At 53.2% G+C, this 15,121-nt stretch overlaps 2 protein-coding genes across 20 annotated transcripts in view; one reads left to right on the top strand and one right to left on the bottom strand.

Moving 5' to 3' along the window:
• SLC8B1 (solute carrier family 8 member B1) overlaps positions 1 to 9,056 on the top strand; it is a 33,002-nt gene extending 23,946 nt beyond the window's left edge. For 3 of the 4 annotated variants that reach the window (XM_054663643.2, XM_054663641.2, XM_054663642.2), the window contains 5 exons: positions 1,030 to 1,151; positions 3,538 to 3,691; positions 4,786 to 4,866; positions 6,959 to 7,023; positions 7,873 to 9,056. In XM_054663643.2, the coding sequence (XP_054519618.1) occupies positions 1,030 to 1,151; positions 3,538 to 3,691; positions 4,786 to 4,866; positions 6,959 to 7,023; positions 7,873 to 8,070 (620 nt within the window). In that variant the 3' untranslated portion in view covers positions 8,071 to 9,056. Of the gene's footprint in view, positions 1 to 1,029; positions 1,152 to 3,537; positions 3,850 to 4,785; positions 4,867 to 6,958; positions 7,024 to 7,872 lie in introns of all 4 variants that reach the window. The other variant, XR_010147790.1, reaches the window with a different exon arrangement.
• Positions 9,057 to 9,241: 185 nt separating this feature from the next.
• TPCN1 (two pore segment channel 1) overlaps positions 9,242 to 15,121 on the bottom strand; it is a 74,623-nt gene continuing 68,743 nt past the window's right edge. For 15 of the 16 annotated variants that reach the window (XR_010147787.1, XR_010147788.1, XM_054663633.2 and 12 more), the window contains 3 exons: positions 14,756 to 14,895; positions 14,480 to 14,560; positions 9,242 to 11,868 (listed from right to left, as the gene is read on the bottom strand). Coding sequence is in view for 13 of the 16 variants with exons in the window: in XM_054663633.2 (XP_054519608.2) it covers positions 11,752 to 11,868; positions 14,480 to 14,560; positions 14,756 to 14,895 (338 nt within the window). In the remaining 3 variants the exon portion in view is untranslated. The remainder of the gene's footprint in view (positions 11,869 to 14,479; positions 14,561 to 14,755; positions 14,896 to 15,121) is intronic. The other variant, XR_010147789.1, reaches the window with a different exon arrangement.

Raw genomic sequence — 15,121 nt, 5'->3', positions numbered from 1 at the left:
TCCACCTCCTGAGTTCAAGTGATTCGCCTGCCTTAGCCTCCTGAGTAGCTGGGACTACAGGTGTGTGCCACCACCCCCGGCTAATTTTTATATTTTTAGTAGAGACGGGGTTTCGCCCCTTGGCCAGGTTTGTCCCGAACTCCAGACCTCAGGTGATCCACCCGCCTCAGCTTCCCCAAGTGCTGGGATTACAGGCGTGAGCCACCGTGCCCGGCCTAATTTTTGTATTTTTTGTAGAGATGGGGTCACACCATGTTGCCCAGGCTGGTTTCGAACTCCTGGGCTCAAGCGATCTGCACGCTGTGGCCTCCCAAAGTGCCGGCATTATAGGCATGAGTCACCACACCCGGCCTCCTCACATAATTCTTAAGCCCACTGTCATTTGGGAGCCATGAGCTAGACTAAAAAAAGAACAAAAGAAGGGTCTTGATGCAGGTATATGAACATTTGAACTATTCATCGTCTTTAAGACCAGTACCAACTCCTAGTGGTGAAAAGGGTGATGTGTGGAGAATTCTAGAGTGTTCTCACCTTAGGGTGTCTCCCTTTGGTGTTTAATATGAAGCCTCTGGAACCTTCATATTTGTTAATGGAGAGTGGACTTATTTGGGTACCTCTCAGTGAAGAGGCTGGGTTTGACTGTCAGGTTCATCTCATGGAGCGATGCCATCTACTGGTAATGCCTGGCTGGAGGGAGCTGCCTGGAAATGCAGTTGGATGGAAGTATTGTGCTTGATTAGTGATGTCTGCCATGAAGGTGGAAGAGGGTGGTGGTGTTAGTGGTTATAGCCATTCCTATCCTAGTTCCACAGCAACAGGCTGGAGAGAGTCTTTTTTGTGTGTCTCTCTTTTTCTTTCAAATGTGACTAACTTGAGGGCAGGGGCTGCATTTTAAATTTTTCTGCCTCCATGAAGTGTCTAGGACAGGGCTGGGCAGATAGGAAGTGTCTACCTGACATCCAAATAGTCCATTGTAAGTGGGTGTTGAGGTGCTGGGAAGGTATCAGCTCCCTTTCTCTCCCTTTGCAGATGGTGTCTATGAGATAGGTGGCCTTGTTCCCGTCTGGGTCGTGGTGGTGATCGCAGGCACAGCCTTGGCTTCAGTGACCTTTTTTGCCACATCTGACAGCCAGCCCCCCAGGCTTCACTGGGTAAGAAGCCCAGGTTCTCCGAGATCGGGGGGGGAGGGATGCTGAGGTCTCCCACGCAGATGTCCTGTCTGCATCTCTGAGGCACTTTGACCAGTTTGATCAGGAGTCACACAAAGACAGGTAACCGAACTTTAAAGCTGCTTTTGAGAGTTTTTGTATCTGTACAGGGTTTTTTTCTTTTTTTTTTGGTAATAGCTTAATTTTGTTGAGATGTAATTCACATACCATACAATTTACCCGTTTAAAGTATACAATTTAATGTTTTTTATTATAGTTACAGAGTTGTGGAATCATCACAATTTTAGAGAATTTCATCACCCCAAAAAGAGACCTCATGCCCATAATCACTCCCCATTTCCCCACCCCCCACATAGCCCCTGGCAACCACGACTCTACTCTGCGTCTCTATGGGTTTGCCTATCATGGACATTTTATATAAATAGAATCCTACAATATGTGATTTCCTTTTTTTTGAGACAGGGTCTCCCTCTGCTGTCCAGGCTAGAGTGCAGTGGTACAATCATAGCTCACTGCAGCCTCGACCTCCTGGGCTGAAGCCATCCTCCACCTCAGCCCCCCAAGTAGATGGGACTACAGGCGCAAGCCACCACGCCCAGCTAATTTTTATATGTTTTTTGTAAAGATGAGGTCTCACTATGTTGCCCAGACTACTCTCAAACTCCTGGCCTCAAGCAATCCTCCTGCCTCGGCTTCCCAAAGTGCCAGGATTCCAGGCGTGAGGCACTGCGCCCAGCCTTGGGTTTCTAAAGACACTCCAGGGATAGAATGGGATGGCCTTTGTGGGTGTCTTTTTCCATTTTCCCTAGTCTAGGCACTCTAAAGAATATTTAGGGGTTTGTCCAGAGACTTTTTCCTTGAAAGTTTACTTAATATTAAATTAGCTGGGCATGGTGGCAGGCACCTGTAATCTCAGCTACTCGGGAGGCTGAGGCAGGAGAATTGCTTGAACCCAGGAGGCAGAGGTTGCGGTGAGATGAGATCGCATCATGGCACTTCAGCCTGGGTGACAGAGACTCCGTTTCAAAAAAAAAAAGTTTACTTAATATTTTCACTTTGGCTGGGCATGGCGGCTCACGCCTGTAATCCCAACACTTTGGGAGGCCGAGACGGGTGGATCACCTGAGGTCAGGAGTTTGAGATCAGTCTGGCCAACATGTCGAAACCCTGTCTCTACTAAAAAATACAAAAATTAGCCAGGCGTGGTGGTGGGCACCTGTAATCCCAGCTACTTGGGTGGCTGAGGCAGGAGAATCGCTTGAACCCAGGAGGCAGAGGTTGCAGTGTGCTGAGATCGCGCCACTGCATTCCAGCCTGGGCGACAGAGTGAGACATCGTCCTAAAAAAAAAGTTTACTTAAAATTTTCATTGTTTAGTGCTTAATGATTTTTTAAAATTTTAGTTTTTACTTTTGGAAACTCAATGAATGTACCAACCGAAGGGTGTTGAATTTTCAGCAAATGGATCATTTAGGGAAGTCGCCTTTTACTACTTAGGGAAAATTGTCTTTCACTGTTTTTTCAAGTACCGACGTGTGCCACAACATGGATCACCCTTGAAAACTTGATGCTGAGTGAGAGAAGACTGTAGCAGAGGATCACACACTGTGGGATTCCATTGATGTGAAACGTCCACGAGGCACATTCAGAGAGACAGAGAGCAGAGTAGTGGTCGAGTTGGGCTGGTGGGGTGGGGCTAGGGAGTGACCGCTAATGAGTACAGGGATACTTATTGGGATGATGGGTGGTATTTGGTTCATAGACTGGAAATCTGATGAAAGTGATAAGGAACCCTTTCCAGACAAAATAATAATTTTTTTTAGTATATGAAAGGGAGTTTTTTTTGTTTTTATTTTTTGTTTTTCTTTTTTTGAGACAGAGTCTCACTCAGTCGCCCAGGCTAGAGTACACTGGCACGATCTAGGCTCACTGCAACTTCTGCCTCCCGGGTTCAAGCGATTCTCCCACCTCAGCCTCTCGAGTAGCTGGGATTACAGGTGTGTGACACCAGCCTGACTAATTTTTGTATTTTTAGTAGAGACAAGGTTTCACCATGTTGGCCAAGTTGGTCTCGAACTCCTGACCTCAGGTGATCTGCCCGCCTCGGCCTCCCAAAGTGCTGCGATTACAGGCGTGAGCCACCGTGCCCGGCCTGAAAGGGAGTTTATTAAGGAAAAAAGAAAATAATATTGAACTCACGTTTTATTGAGCACTAACTTTGCACAGGCACCAATGCATATAGTAACGTGTTTTATACTCATAATAAGCTCATGAGGTAGATACTGTTATCCCGTTTCACAGGTGAGGAACTGAGGCTGTGTTCCTGCTGGGGCTGGCCTTGGTCCCACAGCAAACCATTCCCTCCGCAGCTCTTTGCTTTCCTGGGCTTTCTGACCAGCGCCCTGTGGATCAACGCGGCCGCCACAGAGGTGGTGAACATCTTGCGGTCCCTGGGCGTGGTCTTCCGGCTGAGCAACACTGTGCTGGGGCTCACGCTGCTGGCCTGGGGGAACAGCATTGGAGGTGACTCAGGGCTGGGTGGGGTTGAGTGGGGGTGAGTGCGGCCACATCTTAGCTCTTTCCTCCCCCAGCCAGAGTCGCATCTGGGCAGGAGTGTCCAGGGTGTCTGCCCTCTGCACCTGTGCAGTGTCCCCTGTCACTGTGGAGTGGCCAGCATTGGGGTGAGATGGCCCTGACTGCAGTTGGACCAAGAAACTCTATAGAGGCCCCTGCCGCTTCCCTACCCTCTGATGCGGGGATGGTCGGTGGCTCCCAGAGTTCAGGCAGGACATGGAGCCCATTGCAGCCGGCCGTGCTTGATGTGTACACGGGTGTGTGACATGCAGGCATTCACACTTACATACATACACCCTTCTCTAGCTGTAGCAGCCAGGTGTGGTTGTCAGGTTATGCACTGCTCCAGAGCATCCAGACAAGAGGATGAGGGAGCTGAAATCTAGCCCCTCCTTCCACTTACCTTTTTGAGCACCTTCTTCTTATTCATGTGGAGGTGCTGTGCATGTTACCAGCAGATGAGACTTTGAAAAATTGGTAGCCGTAGTTGTTTTTTTTTTTTTTTTTTGAGATGGAGGCTTGCTCTGTTGCCCAGGCTGGAGTGCAATGGTGTGATCTTGGCTCACTGCAACCTCTGCCTCCCAGGTTTAAGCAGTTCTCCTGCCTCAGCCTCCCGAGTAGCTGGGATTACAGGCGCCCACTACCATGCCCAGCTAATTTTTGTATTTTTAATAGAGACAGGGTTTCATCATGTTGGCCAGGCTGGTCTCGAACTCCTGACCTCAGGTGATCCATCTATCTTGGCCTCCCAAAGTGCTGGGATTACAGGTGTGAGCCACTGTGCCCAGCTGGTAGCCGCGTTTTTCACACCTGCAAAGTTGTTCCTGGTGTGAAAGAGTGGGGTAAAGGAATTAAGGAGGGAAGTGTGTCTTCCCAGATGCTGTGCCCCCTCACACAGCACCCCACCAGCTAGTGCCCAGGCACACTTGGGCATCCATCTGTGTTTGTTGCCTGAATGACCGTGGGTGAGAATGAAGGCGTGGATGACCAGGGAGGGTGGGGGAAGCGACTCACCACTGCAGGCCCCTCTTGTTCCTGTGCAGATGCCTTCTCGGATTTCACACTGGCTCGCCAGGGCTACCCACGGATGGCGTTCTCCGCCTGCTTTGGCGGCATCATCTTCAGTATCCTTTGTGGTCTGTTCTTGGCCTTAACACTGGTGTCACAGCCGTGGGTGGGGGGTGCTCCATGCCCCACCCTGGGGATTGGTTCTTGGTGTAACACCTGGGGCAGGTAATGTGGCTGCCTGAGCCTCAGGCTCCAAGGCTTTAAAATAGGGATTTGGGGAGTGCTAACCTCCGAGGGGTGTTGTAAGGATCCAGTGAGGTGAATGAAATTCTTGGCCCCTGGTAAGGGCTCAGCAGACAGCAGCTATTATTGTTAGGACAGTGAGTGGTGTGATAAGCAGGTGCCCACAGGATGAGCTTATGTGTCCTATGGAAGACCCTCTCTCTCTTGCTCATAGCGACATGTCATGGTCTATGTTAGGGTTGGCAGACTTTTTCTAAAAGGGCCAGAGAATTCTTTTTTTTTTTTTTTGCAGGGCGGGGACAGAGTCTGGCTTGGTTGCTCAGGCTGGAGTGCGGTGGCGTGATCTTGGCTCACTGCAATTTCTGCCTCCTGGTTCAAGCAATTCTCCTGCCTCAGCCTTCTGAGTAGCTGGGACTACAGGCGCCCACCACCACGCCCAGCTAATTTTTGTATTTTTAGTAGAGACAGAGTTTCACTACGTTGGCCAGGCTGTTCTCAAACTCCTGACCTCAAGTGATCTGCCAGCCTCAGCCTCCAAGTGCTGGGATTACAGGCGTGAGCCACCACACCTGGCCCAAAGAATAAATATTTTAGACTTTGGGGGCCATGCAGGTGGTTTTGCAGCTACTCAACTCTGCTGCTATAGTGCAGAAACAGGCACAGACAATGCATAAGTGAATGGCCATGGCTCTGTTCCAATAAAACTTTATTTATAAAAGCAGTTAGTGGGCCAAATTTGGCCGGAGGGCTGATGTTTGCCAACTTTTGGTCTATATAGAAAAGACGGATATAGCCAGCCTGGGGCTATGAAGAGAAAGAGCTTTGAAACCAGATGGTTGTGGGTTCCAGACAGTGCCTGGCGCACGGCAGGCATTCGGCCAGCAGTGGATATTGTTGGCTGCTAAAGAAAGAAAGATGATCACAAAGTGCCTGAAGGGCCGCTCTCTCCAGGCTCCACGATGACAGAGCCTCACCAGGGGCTGCAGTGTGAGCAGTTGGCCGGCAAAACAGGCTAACTGCGGAGACAGTGATGCTTGCCCTTTTAACTCCCAGGCTGAGCAAGGCCCTTGGTGGCCCTTTTGCGCCCACTGAGGCCTACTCCTGGCTTTCGGGCTGCAGCCTCGCCTGACCTCCCAGGTTGGCTGGGAAGGAGGGAGCCCTGAACGACCCCTAGAGATGGCCTCGGCCCACACACTATCACCAGTTCCCTCTAGGGACTGGGGGCAGTCCCTTCATCTCCTGGCCTCGGTTTCCCCACCTACTGAGTGCTTACATGCGCCAAGCATTCCTGGCACCCTAAGGTGTTCGATCCTTAGAGACTGACTGCAACACTTACTCAACACCCATCTTCTTAAAGGCCTAAAAAGATAGGGTCTCCTCAGATATGGTGTTTGGGGGAGTTGGGCATACATCATAAAGAAAGCCAAGTAAATTCATTTTTTTTGTAAGTCTGGGCACAGTGGTTCATACCTGTAATCTCAGCACTTTGGGAGCCTGAGGCACGAGAATCACTGGAGTCCAGTGATTTGAGATTTGCCTGCGCAACATAGCAAGACCCTGTCTCTACAGAAAAATTAAAAAATTAGCCAGGTGTGGTGGCATATGCCTGTGATCCCAGCTACTTGGGAGGTTGAGGTGGGAGAATCACAAAGCCTAGGAGGTCGAGGCTGCAGTGAGCCGTGTTCACACCACTGCACTTCTCTACCTCCAACCCCCACCAAATTTTTTTTTTGAGACGGGTCTCACTCTGTTGCCGAGGCTGGTCTCAAACTCCTGGCCTCTAGTGATCCTCCTGCCTTGGCCTCCCAAAGTGCTGGGATTACAGGCATGAGCCACTGCGCCTGGCCCAAGTTCATTCTTGCAGTGGCATCCCAAGCCCTGGAGATGAACACAGTAGGAGGAACGGGCTATGTGGTTGGGTTATGTGCAGGCCATTCCAGCAAAGCTTCCTGAGCTGGGCTGCAGACATCCTCGTGGGTGTGGGGCTGGGCTGCCTGCTCCAGATCTCCCGAAGCCACACAGAAGTGAAGGTGAGTATTCCTTGTAAGTTTACAAGTGTATATAACCAAGATGTAGCTTGATGGGGAAGGGGCAGGAAGGCCCTGGCTTTGGATCTGGGTCCCATTACTTAAGTCCCTGGCTGTATGACTTTGAGTGAGCTAGGACATCTTGGCCGGGTGTGGTAGCTCATGCCTGTAATCCCAGCACTTTGGGAGACTGAGGCAGAGGATCACTTGAGGTCAGGAGTTCGAGACCAGCCTGGCCAACGTGGTGAAACCCCATCTCTACTAAAAATACAAAAATTAGCCAGGTGTGGTGGTGCACACCTGTAATCTCAGCTACTTGGGAGGCTGAGGCAGGGGAATCACTTGAACCCAAGAGGTGGAGGTCACAGTGAGCCAAGATTGCGCCACTGCACTCCAGCCTGGGCGACAGAGTGAGACTTCATCTCAGAACTTACCTATTGTACGGTCCCATCTCTGTTTTCAGAATTGATGTACATGTCTAGAGGTGTGTGTGTCCACAGGCGTGTGTAATATGGCATCCCATGGTCTCGAACTCCTGGCCAATACAGGTCGAACTCCTGACCTCAGGTGATCCACCTGCCTCAGCCTCCCAAAGTGCTGGAATTACAGGCATGAGCCACTGTGCTCGGCTGAGATTGCATTGTTGTTGAGGGTGCATTGTTGTTGAGGGTACATTGTTGTTGAGGCTGGATTGTTGTTGAGGGTGCATTGTTGTTGAGGGTACATTGTTGTTGAGGCTGCATTGTTGTTGAGGCTGCACTGTTGTTGAGGCTGCATTGTTGTGTTGGCCACAGACGGGGCGGGGCCTGTGACGGGCAGTGACTCAGCCTCTCTCCCCTCATTCTTCCACAGCTGGAGCCAGACGGACTGCTGGTGTGGGTCCTGGCAGGCGCCCTGGGGCTCAGCCTCGTCTTCTCCCTGGTCTCAGTCCCATTGCAGTGCTTCCAGCTCAGCAGAGTCTATGGCTTCTGCCTGCTCCTCTTCTACCTGAACTTCCTTGTCGTGGCTCTCCTCACTGAATTTGGAGTGATTCACCTGAAAAGCATGTGACTGAAGCCGCTTAGTGCTGTGGCCTCACTGCAGGCAGGAGCCCCGCCCCTCCTGCCGGGGGAGGCCCAGGGACTGGAGCATTTCTGCAAGGCCCTTGTGGGCACCAGAGTGCGGCCCTTGCTGCTGGAGATCTGAGGTCACTGCTGTGAGCTGGGAGAACTGCTGTGTACCTCTTGCTGTCAGCACCCAACAGCCTTGCCATGGGGACCTTGGAAACCTGGCTTTGCTCTGGACAAAGGGTTCCAGAGAGAAGCTAGAAGGCCCCCTTGAATGACCCCCAGAGCCCCTCTGAGAAGGGCTGGCTGGATGTGCTCCAGGCCATGCTGGAGGTACCCCTGAGGCACAGGCACTGCCCGTTCCCCTTGCCTGGGCTTCAGGCCTTCTGGCACCTTCTCAGGACACAAGTGGCTGCCCAACCCTGACTCAGAGAACGAGGGTGGCTTGGACCCCTGGGAATCAGGCCGCCGAGGGCTGAGCTCCAGAGCTGCACCATCTGCCAGAAACAGAATTTGAGACATACTTAATTTTGAATTTCTCCTTGCCACGTTAATAAAGCCAAAAGCAGCGGGTGCTATTCGTGGCAACACACTTCACTGAACCCACTTGCTCCCAAAACGATGCCAGCCCGAGGCACTGCTACGCCAGCAGCTGCCACATGGGATGGTGGCTCAGGCGCTCCCTCCAGGATTCTGCCCCTGACTGTCCACAGACTCCTTTGTGCTGGAACCTGGGCTCCTCCAGCTGCCAGGCAGGAGTCGGTAGGACTGTGCCTGTGCCTCCCTCAGGGGGGCCCTGGGTGGGGTTCCAAGGCCTGCGAGCTGGGAAAGGACAGATGAGGGGACCTTGTGCCTTCTTGCTGTCATGCAATGACCCCGCCTTATGTTGCCGAAATAAGCAACTCTTAGGTTTGCCTGACTGCCTTATGCTGGTAAAGAAAGGGATTCAACTGTCTCTTTTCCAAATAAAAAAAAAATTCAAAATTTCAAGTGTAGAGAAAATGACACCCCCAACTTTTACCAGTTCTTCCTCACCTGGGGCCAGTGCCGAGTGGCTGACCCCAGGGCACAGCTCGGGGTGGGGCTGAGGCAGGATCAGGAATGGCCATGGCCTTGGATGGGGCCACTCTCCCGACAATACCCAAAGCCACAGAAGTCAAGAGGCAGCAGCCATGTTTACAAAGCAGAGGCTCTTTTAGTAATATGCTAGAAATCCAGAGACACAGTGGGTTTTCTAGGAAACAAACCACCAATGTACAAAACCGTATAGCATTGCTCCGGTGACCCGTACAAAATGATTGTCCGCATGGTGGAGTAAGGCTGGGGCTGTGGGAGGGGAAGCGAGGAGCTGAGGAGGGGCACAGTTCTATTGCCGCCACCACCAGGCTGTGCCCCTGGCCGCCAGTGGGTGCCACTTGGGTGCACTCAACTGTGACATCAAGGATGAGAGGGCATCTGAGCTAGATCACATCCCAGGGCCCACAGAGCTCACAGCCTGTGGGGGGACCCCAACTCCCTGCTGGGTGGGGCCAGGCATAACCTGGGGATAGCTGTCCCTAACCTCAATGACAAGGGCACCCACACTGGCTGGACTCCCGTCTGTTGACACTGCTGCCTTTGGGTATTTGTCAGGTCCTGGCCAAAACCAGGTCCTTTCTCAGGACAGGGTTGGGCAGATGGACACATTAACTCGCTCTGGACAGGGCCGACATCCCACTCCTCCTGGAATAGGCCCCCCCACCTCGGGGCCTTGACTCCCCTGGGCAGACCCCGGGGCGCTGCTGGCCCCTCCACGTTTCCACCCCTGGGGAGGAAGAAGGGCCGAGGCGAGGCCCAGATGCTCAGGTCAGAGACTCACACCTTTAGAAGCTGTCCCCTGACCCTTGCTTCCAAAATGCCCATTTCAACACACAAAAGCTAAAAGGCACCCAATTGTGCAATAAAGTTCCCTCTCTGTGAAAGGGAGGGGGTTCTGGCCTGGGGCTCGATGTGGAGCTCCCGCTGATGGCCCATGGCCCTCCAGAGAGGAAGAGGACAAAGCCAGTGTGACTCCCGGGGGAATCACAGTGAGTCTCAATAATGTGTTGCTTTCCCAAAGGGCTGTGCTTTAAAAACAAACACCTGCCACTTGTCCAACTCCCCTGACCTGGGAAGGGGGGAAGGGGAGAACCATGCCGTGCTGGCTATGGGACCCAGCTTGGCCTTGGAGGTGGTTGGGAGGAGGGGGTGGGGGACCAGGTACTGCTCCCCTGGGGTTGGGTGCCACCCTGCCCGTTCTGTGGCTGGGAAAAGGACAAGGCCAGAGGGAGGCTCTGTCCACCTGCCTTCTGAAGTCACAGGAAGCAGGCACCAGAGGGCCGGGGCTGGCCAGGAATGCCCAGCAGTGCACTCCTTGCCCTTCGCACCCTCCATCCTGCCACTGCGGCTCCTGCTGCAGAACCTATGCTGTGTTCCGTTCTGTGGCCCAGGGAAGCGGAACCAAAGCGACCTCTGCACTGACCCTGCCTCTGTGGCAAGGTCACTGCAGCTGGCAACCCTCCTACCTCCACCACGCTCAGATGTCATACAGGGCTCCTACAGGGTACCATGGTGGGAGGAGGGGTGGCGACGTTAACTGAGGTTCATCTGAACCTACTTCTGCACCAACCGCTCCTGCTATGGAAATCTCTGGTGTGAGCAGAGCCAGGGAGGGTGGCTGGGAACTGGGCCAGGGCCACGGGGCTGCTGCGTCCCACAGGGAGCGTCTCTCTGTGCTGTTCGCTCCTGTTCCTAGTGCACACGTGTGAAGGACCTGGTATCAGCTTTAGCACAATCCTTAGTTAACCAAAACGTTGTTTTGCTTGAACGGGTAAATTGCAAAAAAAGGGATTTGGTCAAGAACCCATTCCACGAAGTGGTCTGGGTTGCAGACATCGGCCCCACTTCCTGCCTCATGCCCCTTCCTCCGGGTTCTGGGTCCCCAAGGAGGCCACTGTGGAAGAGTTTTCGCCAACAAGGATTAAGCCAGAGAAGGCTGGGTGGGAGGCTTGCAGAGCCAAGGGAGGAGATTGGTCAGTGTAATCTGCAGCCGCCCGGCACTGGCTAACTGAGCTCTGGCCACATGGGCACAGTTGCCCCAATTCCGCTTCCCATTAGATCCTGGGCACTGGTCCCCGAAGAGGTGTTGCGTGACATTATCACAGACACTGAAATACCACCCTGGAGACCGGGAGTTCTTTCCTTCCTAAGTGGTTCTGTCCCTAAAGCAAAACACAGAAACCTGTGGCATGGGCCGCAGGGAGAGGGGGCGGGCACGCCATCAGGTCGTGGGGACATGAGCCTGAAGCAGTAGCAGTGACAGCTTTGGACGTGGCCGATGGAGGCCAGCCCACATGAGGGGCAAGCCCCGCAGTCGACTGGATCCAGGTGAGGGGGTCTCCTTGTGAAGGGCCTTTTGGAGCCTTCCACAGTAGGAAGAGCTCAGACCTGGTGGCCGCACCCCACCCCTCACCAAACTGGCTTCTGGAGTTAAGGAAGACAGGGCAAGGTGGTTATAAACCAAGCCCCATCTTGTCTGTCTTCTTTCTTCCTGTATATAAATATGTGCATATACGTGAGTATGTGTACACACACCGCAGTTCCGTACATCGCAGTAGAGTAATACTATTGTGTTATTGCATAGAAGAGACGGCTTTCGGGCGCTGGGCTAGGTAACGGTCTGGGAGCGCTGGCGGCTGCCTGGGGGCTGCTGGGCGGCGGGGGCTGCACTGCTGCTGAGCTGTCGCTGCTGCTTCTGCTCCCTGGCATGCTCCTCATACCACTCCTGGAGAAGAGAGCAGAAGGGGCGCTGAGGGCTGTACCCCACCGCCTGCCCCACCCACCCCACAAGGTCACACAGCCCACAGCATCCAGGCTGGAGGGGGCAGGGCTGCCAGCCTCACCCAGCTGGTACTGAAACCCCCGTCACAGGCCCAGAAATGCTGGGAATTTTGAATATGGCCCCAGAGGCAAAAATGACAATGAAATCTTTCCCTAGTGTCTGGAGGCTTGCGCATAACAGCTCTCTAACAGGCCCAGGCAGGAACAACCCTCACCCCTTGTTTGTGAGCATAACCTTTTGTCCTTCACTAAAGGGCCCCCTGAGTGACCCCTTTTGAGCTTGGCGGTAACTGTGTCCCTGTTTCACACCCGAGACACCGAGGCTTAGAACTGTATTGTGCTGAATACCTCACCTGCCTAAGGCCATGATTATAAACTCTGACATTTTCAGGGACTGAGGTATTCAGGTAATTAAGGAATTAAGTATACCCCACATTTCCTTTTTTTTTTTTTTTTTTTAGGAGACAGAGACTCACTGTATGGCACAGGCTGGAGAGCAGTGGCAAGGTACGGCTCACTGCAGCCTCCCACTCCTGGGCTCAAGTGATCCTCCCTCCTCAGCCTCCCAAGCAGCTGGAAATACAGGTGTGCACCACCATACCCTACCCTACTTTTTAAAAGACTGAACCATAGACTTTTAGAGCTTCGAGATGGCCTAGTTCTGGCCCCCTTGTTTTACAGAGGGGGAAACTGAGGCCTGGAGCAGATGGACAGGCAGAAGGGCAGAGGCCAAGGGCAGCACACCTCCTTCCAACCACACCTGAATGGGTGCTGCTGCACAGTCGTCCCCTTGCACAGACAGGGAGGCATGGAGTGACTTGCCCAAGGTCAAACGCTTCTATTATTTCCATGTTTCTGTGACACCAAGTTCAGTGAGCCACTACACATCAGCCCAAAGAACACTGCCTGAGTCTCTTGTGTTCCCGGAGAATGTGTAAGCTGCTTTGGGGACAGCACCCCCTGCTTTTCAGGCATGGACCCTGGTTGTCACTGTTTTAGTGAAACAGAAGGGCTTCAAGCTATTAGAATGCAAGAAAACAGAGCAAAGCCACCATAGCTGGTGTGGGAGAGGCTCCCCGGAGCCCTGGCAACCCTGAGGTGGTTGAGAAGACCCTGCAGGGCTCATGGGCTGGTGGCCCATGGTCTGGAAGGCACCGTGCCAAATGCCAGCCCACACGGTGCTTTGTGAGATATTTTCCTTAGCTGCCAATATGTAAAGATTGGGAGGTCATGCAAAAAAAAGAAAAACATCTGATTCTGCCTTTTTTTTTTTTTTTTTTGAGACAGAGTCTAGCTCTGTCACCCAAGCTGGAGTGCAGTGGCATGATCTTGGCTCACTGCAACCTCTGCCTCCTGGAGTCAAGTAATTCTCCTGACTCAGCCTCTTCAGTAGCTGGGATTACATGTGCACGGAACCAGGCCTGGCTAAATTTTGTATTTTTAGTAGAGACAGGGTTTCACCATGTTGGCCAGGCTGGTCTCGAGCTCCTGGCATCAAGTGATCCGCCTGCCTTGGCCTCCCAAAGTGCTGGGATTACAGGCATGAGCCACCATGCCTGGCCTGCCTTTTCTTAAATTAGAAGCCAAGGTGGAAGAATTGCTTGAGGCCAGGAGTTTGAGACCCCAGCAAGACCTCACTGCTACAAAAATAAGGTAATTAGGGTGTCACAGTGCACACCTGTAGTTCCAGCTGCTTGGGTAGGCTGAGTGGGGAGGATCACTTGAGCCCAGGGGTTGGAGGCTACAGTGAGCTATGATCGTGCCACTGGACTCCAGCCCAGGTGACAGAGCGATACCATCTCTAAAACAAAACAAAACAAAAAACACCCAATTATGAAAAATCCCAAGCACTCCCAGCCTGGCCAACATGGTGAAACCCCGTCTCCACTAAATATACAAAAATTAGCCAGGTGTGGTGGCGTGTGCCTGTAATCCCAGCTACTCGGGAGGCTGAGGCAGGAGAATCGCTTGAACCCAGGAGGCGGAGGTTGCAGTGAGCCTAGATCGTGCTGCTGCACTCCAGCCTGGGAGACAGCGAGACTCCATCTAAAAACAAAACACCAAGCGGCCCGACCGCAGTAGGGCCTTCTTCCTATTGGGCAGCACTCGCTGGGGCTGGGAGGAGGCTGTGTCCCCTTTGGACAGGCACATCCTGGAGCTGGGAGGAGACTGTCTCCTTTGGACAGGCACATCCTTGCCAGTTCACCACGGTCGCTGCTCTTTCCTCTTTGCTCACTGTGTTTCTTGGTACACATGTTTGAGTTTGCAGCTGACTCAGAGTAAGAGATGAAGAGGAGGTTCTGGAGAATTCATAAGGGGCAGGGACATATGGCGGCAGGCAGGCTGGAGAGCTGCCTCTGCTGGGCACGAGTCAAGGGTTCAAGGCTAAGTGAGCCCCGCTCAGGTTCCACACAACCCCAGCAGTGGTCCCGATGGACGGTCTGCATCTCTCTACCAGCCTTCTCCCTCTACTCAGAGGGCTGGAGAGCAGCTCCCTGCCCCTCCCAGGACGTAGCTTGGGGGAGGATTCGCAGCGTGGTCGGCCAGGCTCCTACCTGGATCTCCTCCTGGTACATCTTCAGGCTCAGGTCGCTCTTGGTCCTTGATCGCCGTCCCAGAAACACCATGGAATGTTGCTAAGGAAGAGCAGAGGCTGCAGGGCTCGGCTGCAGATGTTCAGGTCCCACCCCTGGTGCCACAGTTGGCGTCTCCCACTTCTCTGGCTTTTGCAACTGTGTCACTCAAAATGTTACCAATATCTGAGGGAAGGGATTATGCCACCCACACTGAAACCTGCCTCCCTCCTTCGGACCGGGGCCTGGGCTCCTCACCTGGTATCTCTCCATCTGGGAGAGGGTCTCCAGCAGCCGGGTGACATCCGAGGAGGCCCCCCGTGCCTCCCGGTAGAGCTCCAGGACGGCAACCAGCTCTTCTTTGGAGATTTCCTTCTCAAGGGTGATGCCACCATCAACTGCAGGGATGGAAGGCAGGTGTGGGAAGGGCCCGGGGCTGCAGCTGCCCACCTGGCTGGGTCTCGTACCTCCTTGCCCCCCTCCGCAGGGGGCAAGGTTCTCTCAAGGTTCTCTCTCTAAACCGACACTGCATTGGTGTCCTGCTCTCCTCGTTGGCCCTCCTTTCCCTTCCCCTCCCTCTGCTGTGATGTCAGGAGTGCAGGTCTAGCTGGCAGCTGTTACAGG

This window comes from Pan troglodytes, chromosome 10, assembly GCF_028858775.2.
Source record: "Pan troglodytes isolate AG18354 chromosome 10, NHGRI_mPanTro3-v2.0_pri, whole genome shotgun sequence".
Lineage (NCBI taxonomy): Eukaryota > Metazoa > Chordata > Mammalia > Primates > Hominidae > Pan > Pan troglodytes.
This window is presented reverse-complemented; position numbering and strand designations above follow the sequence as displayed.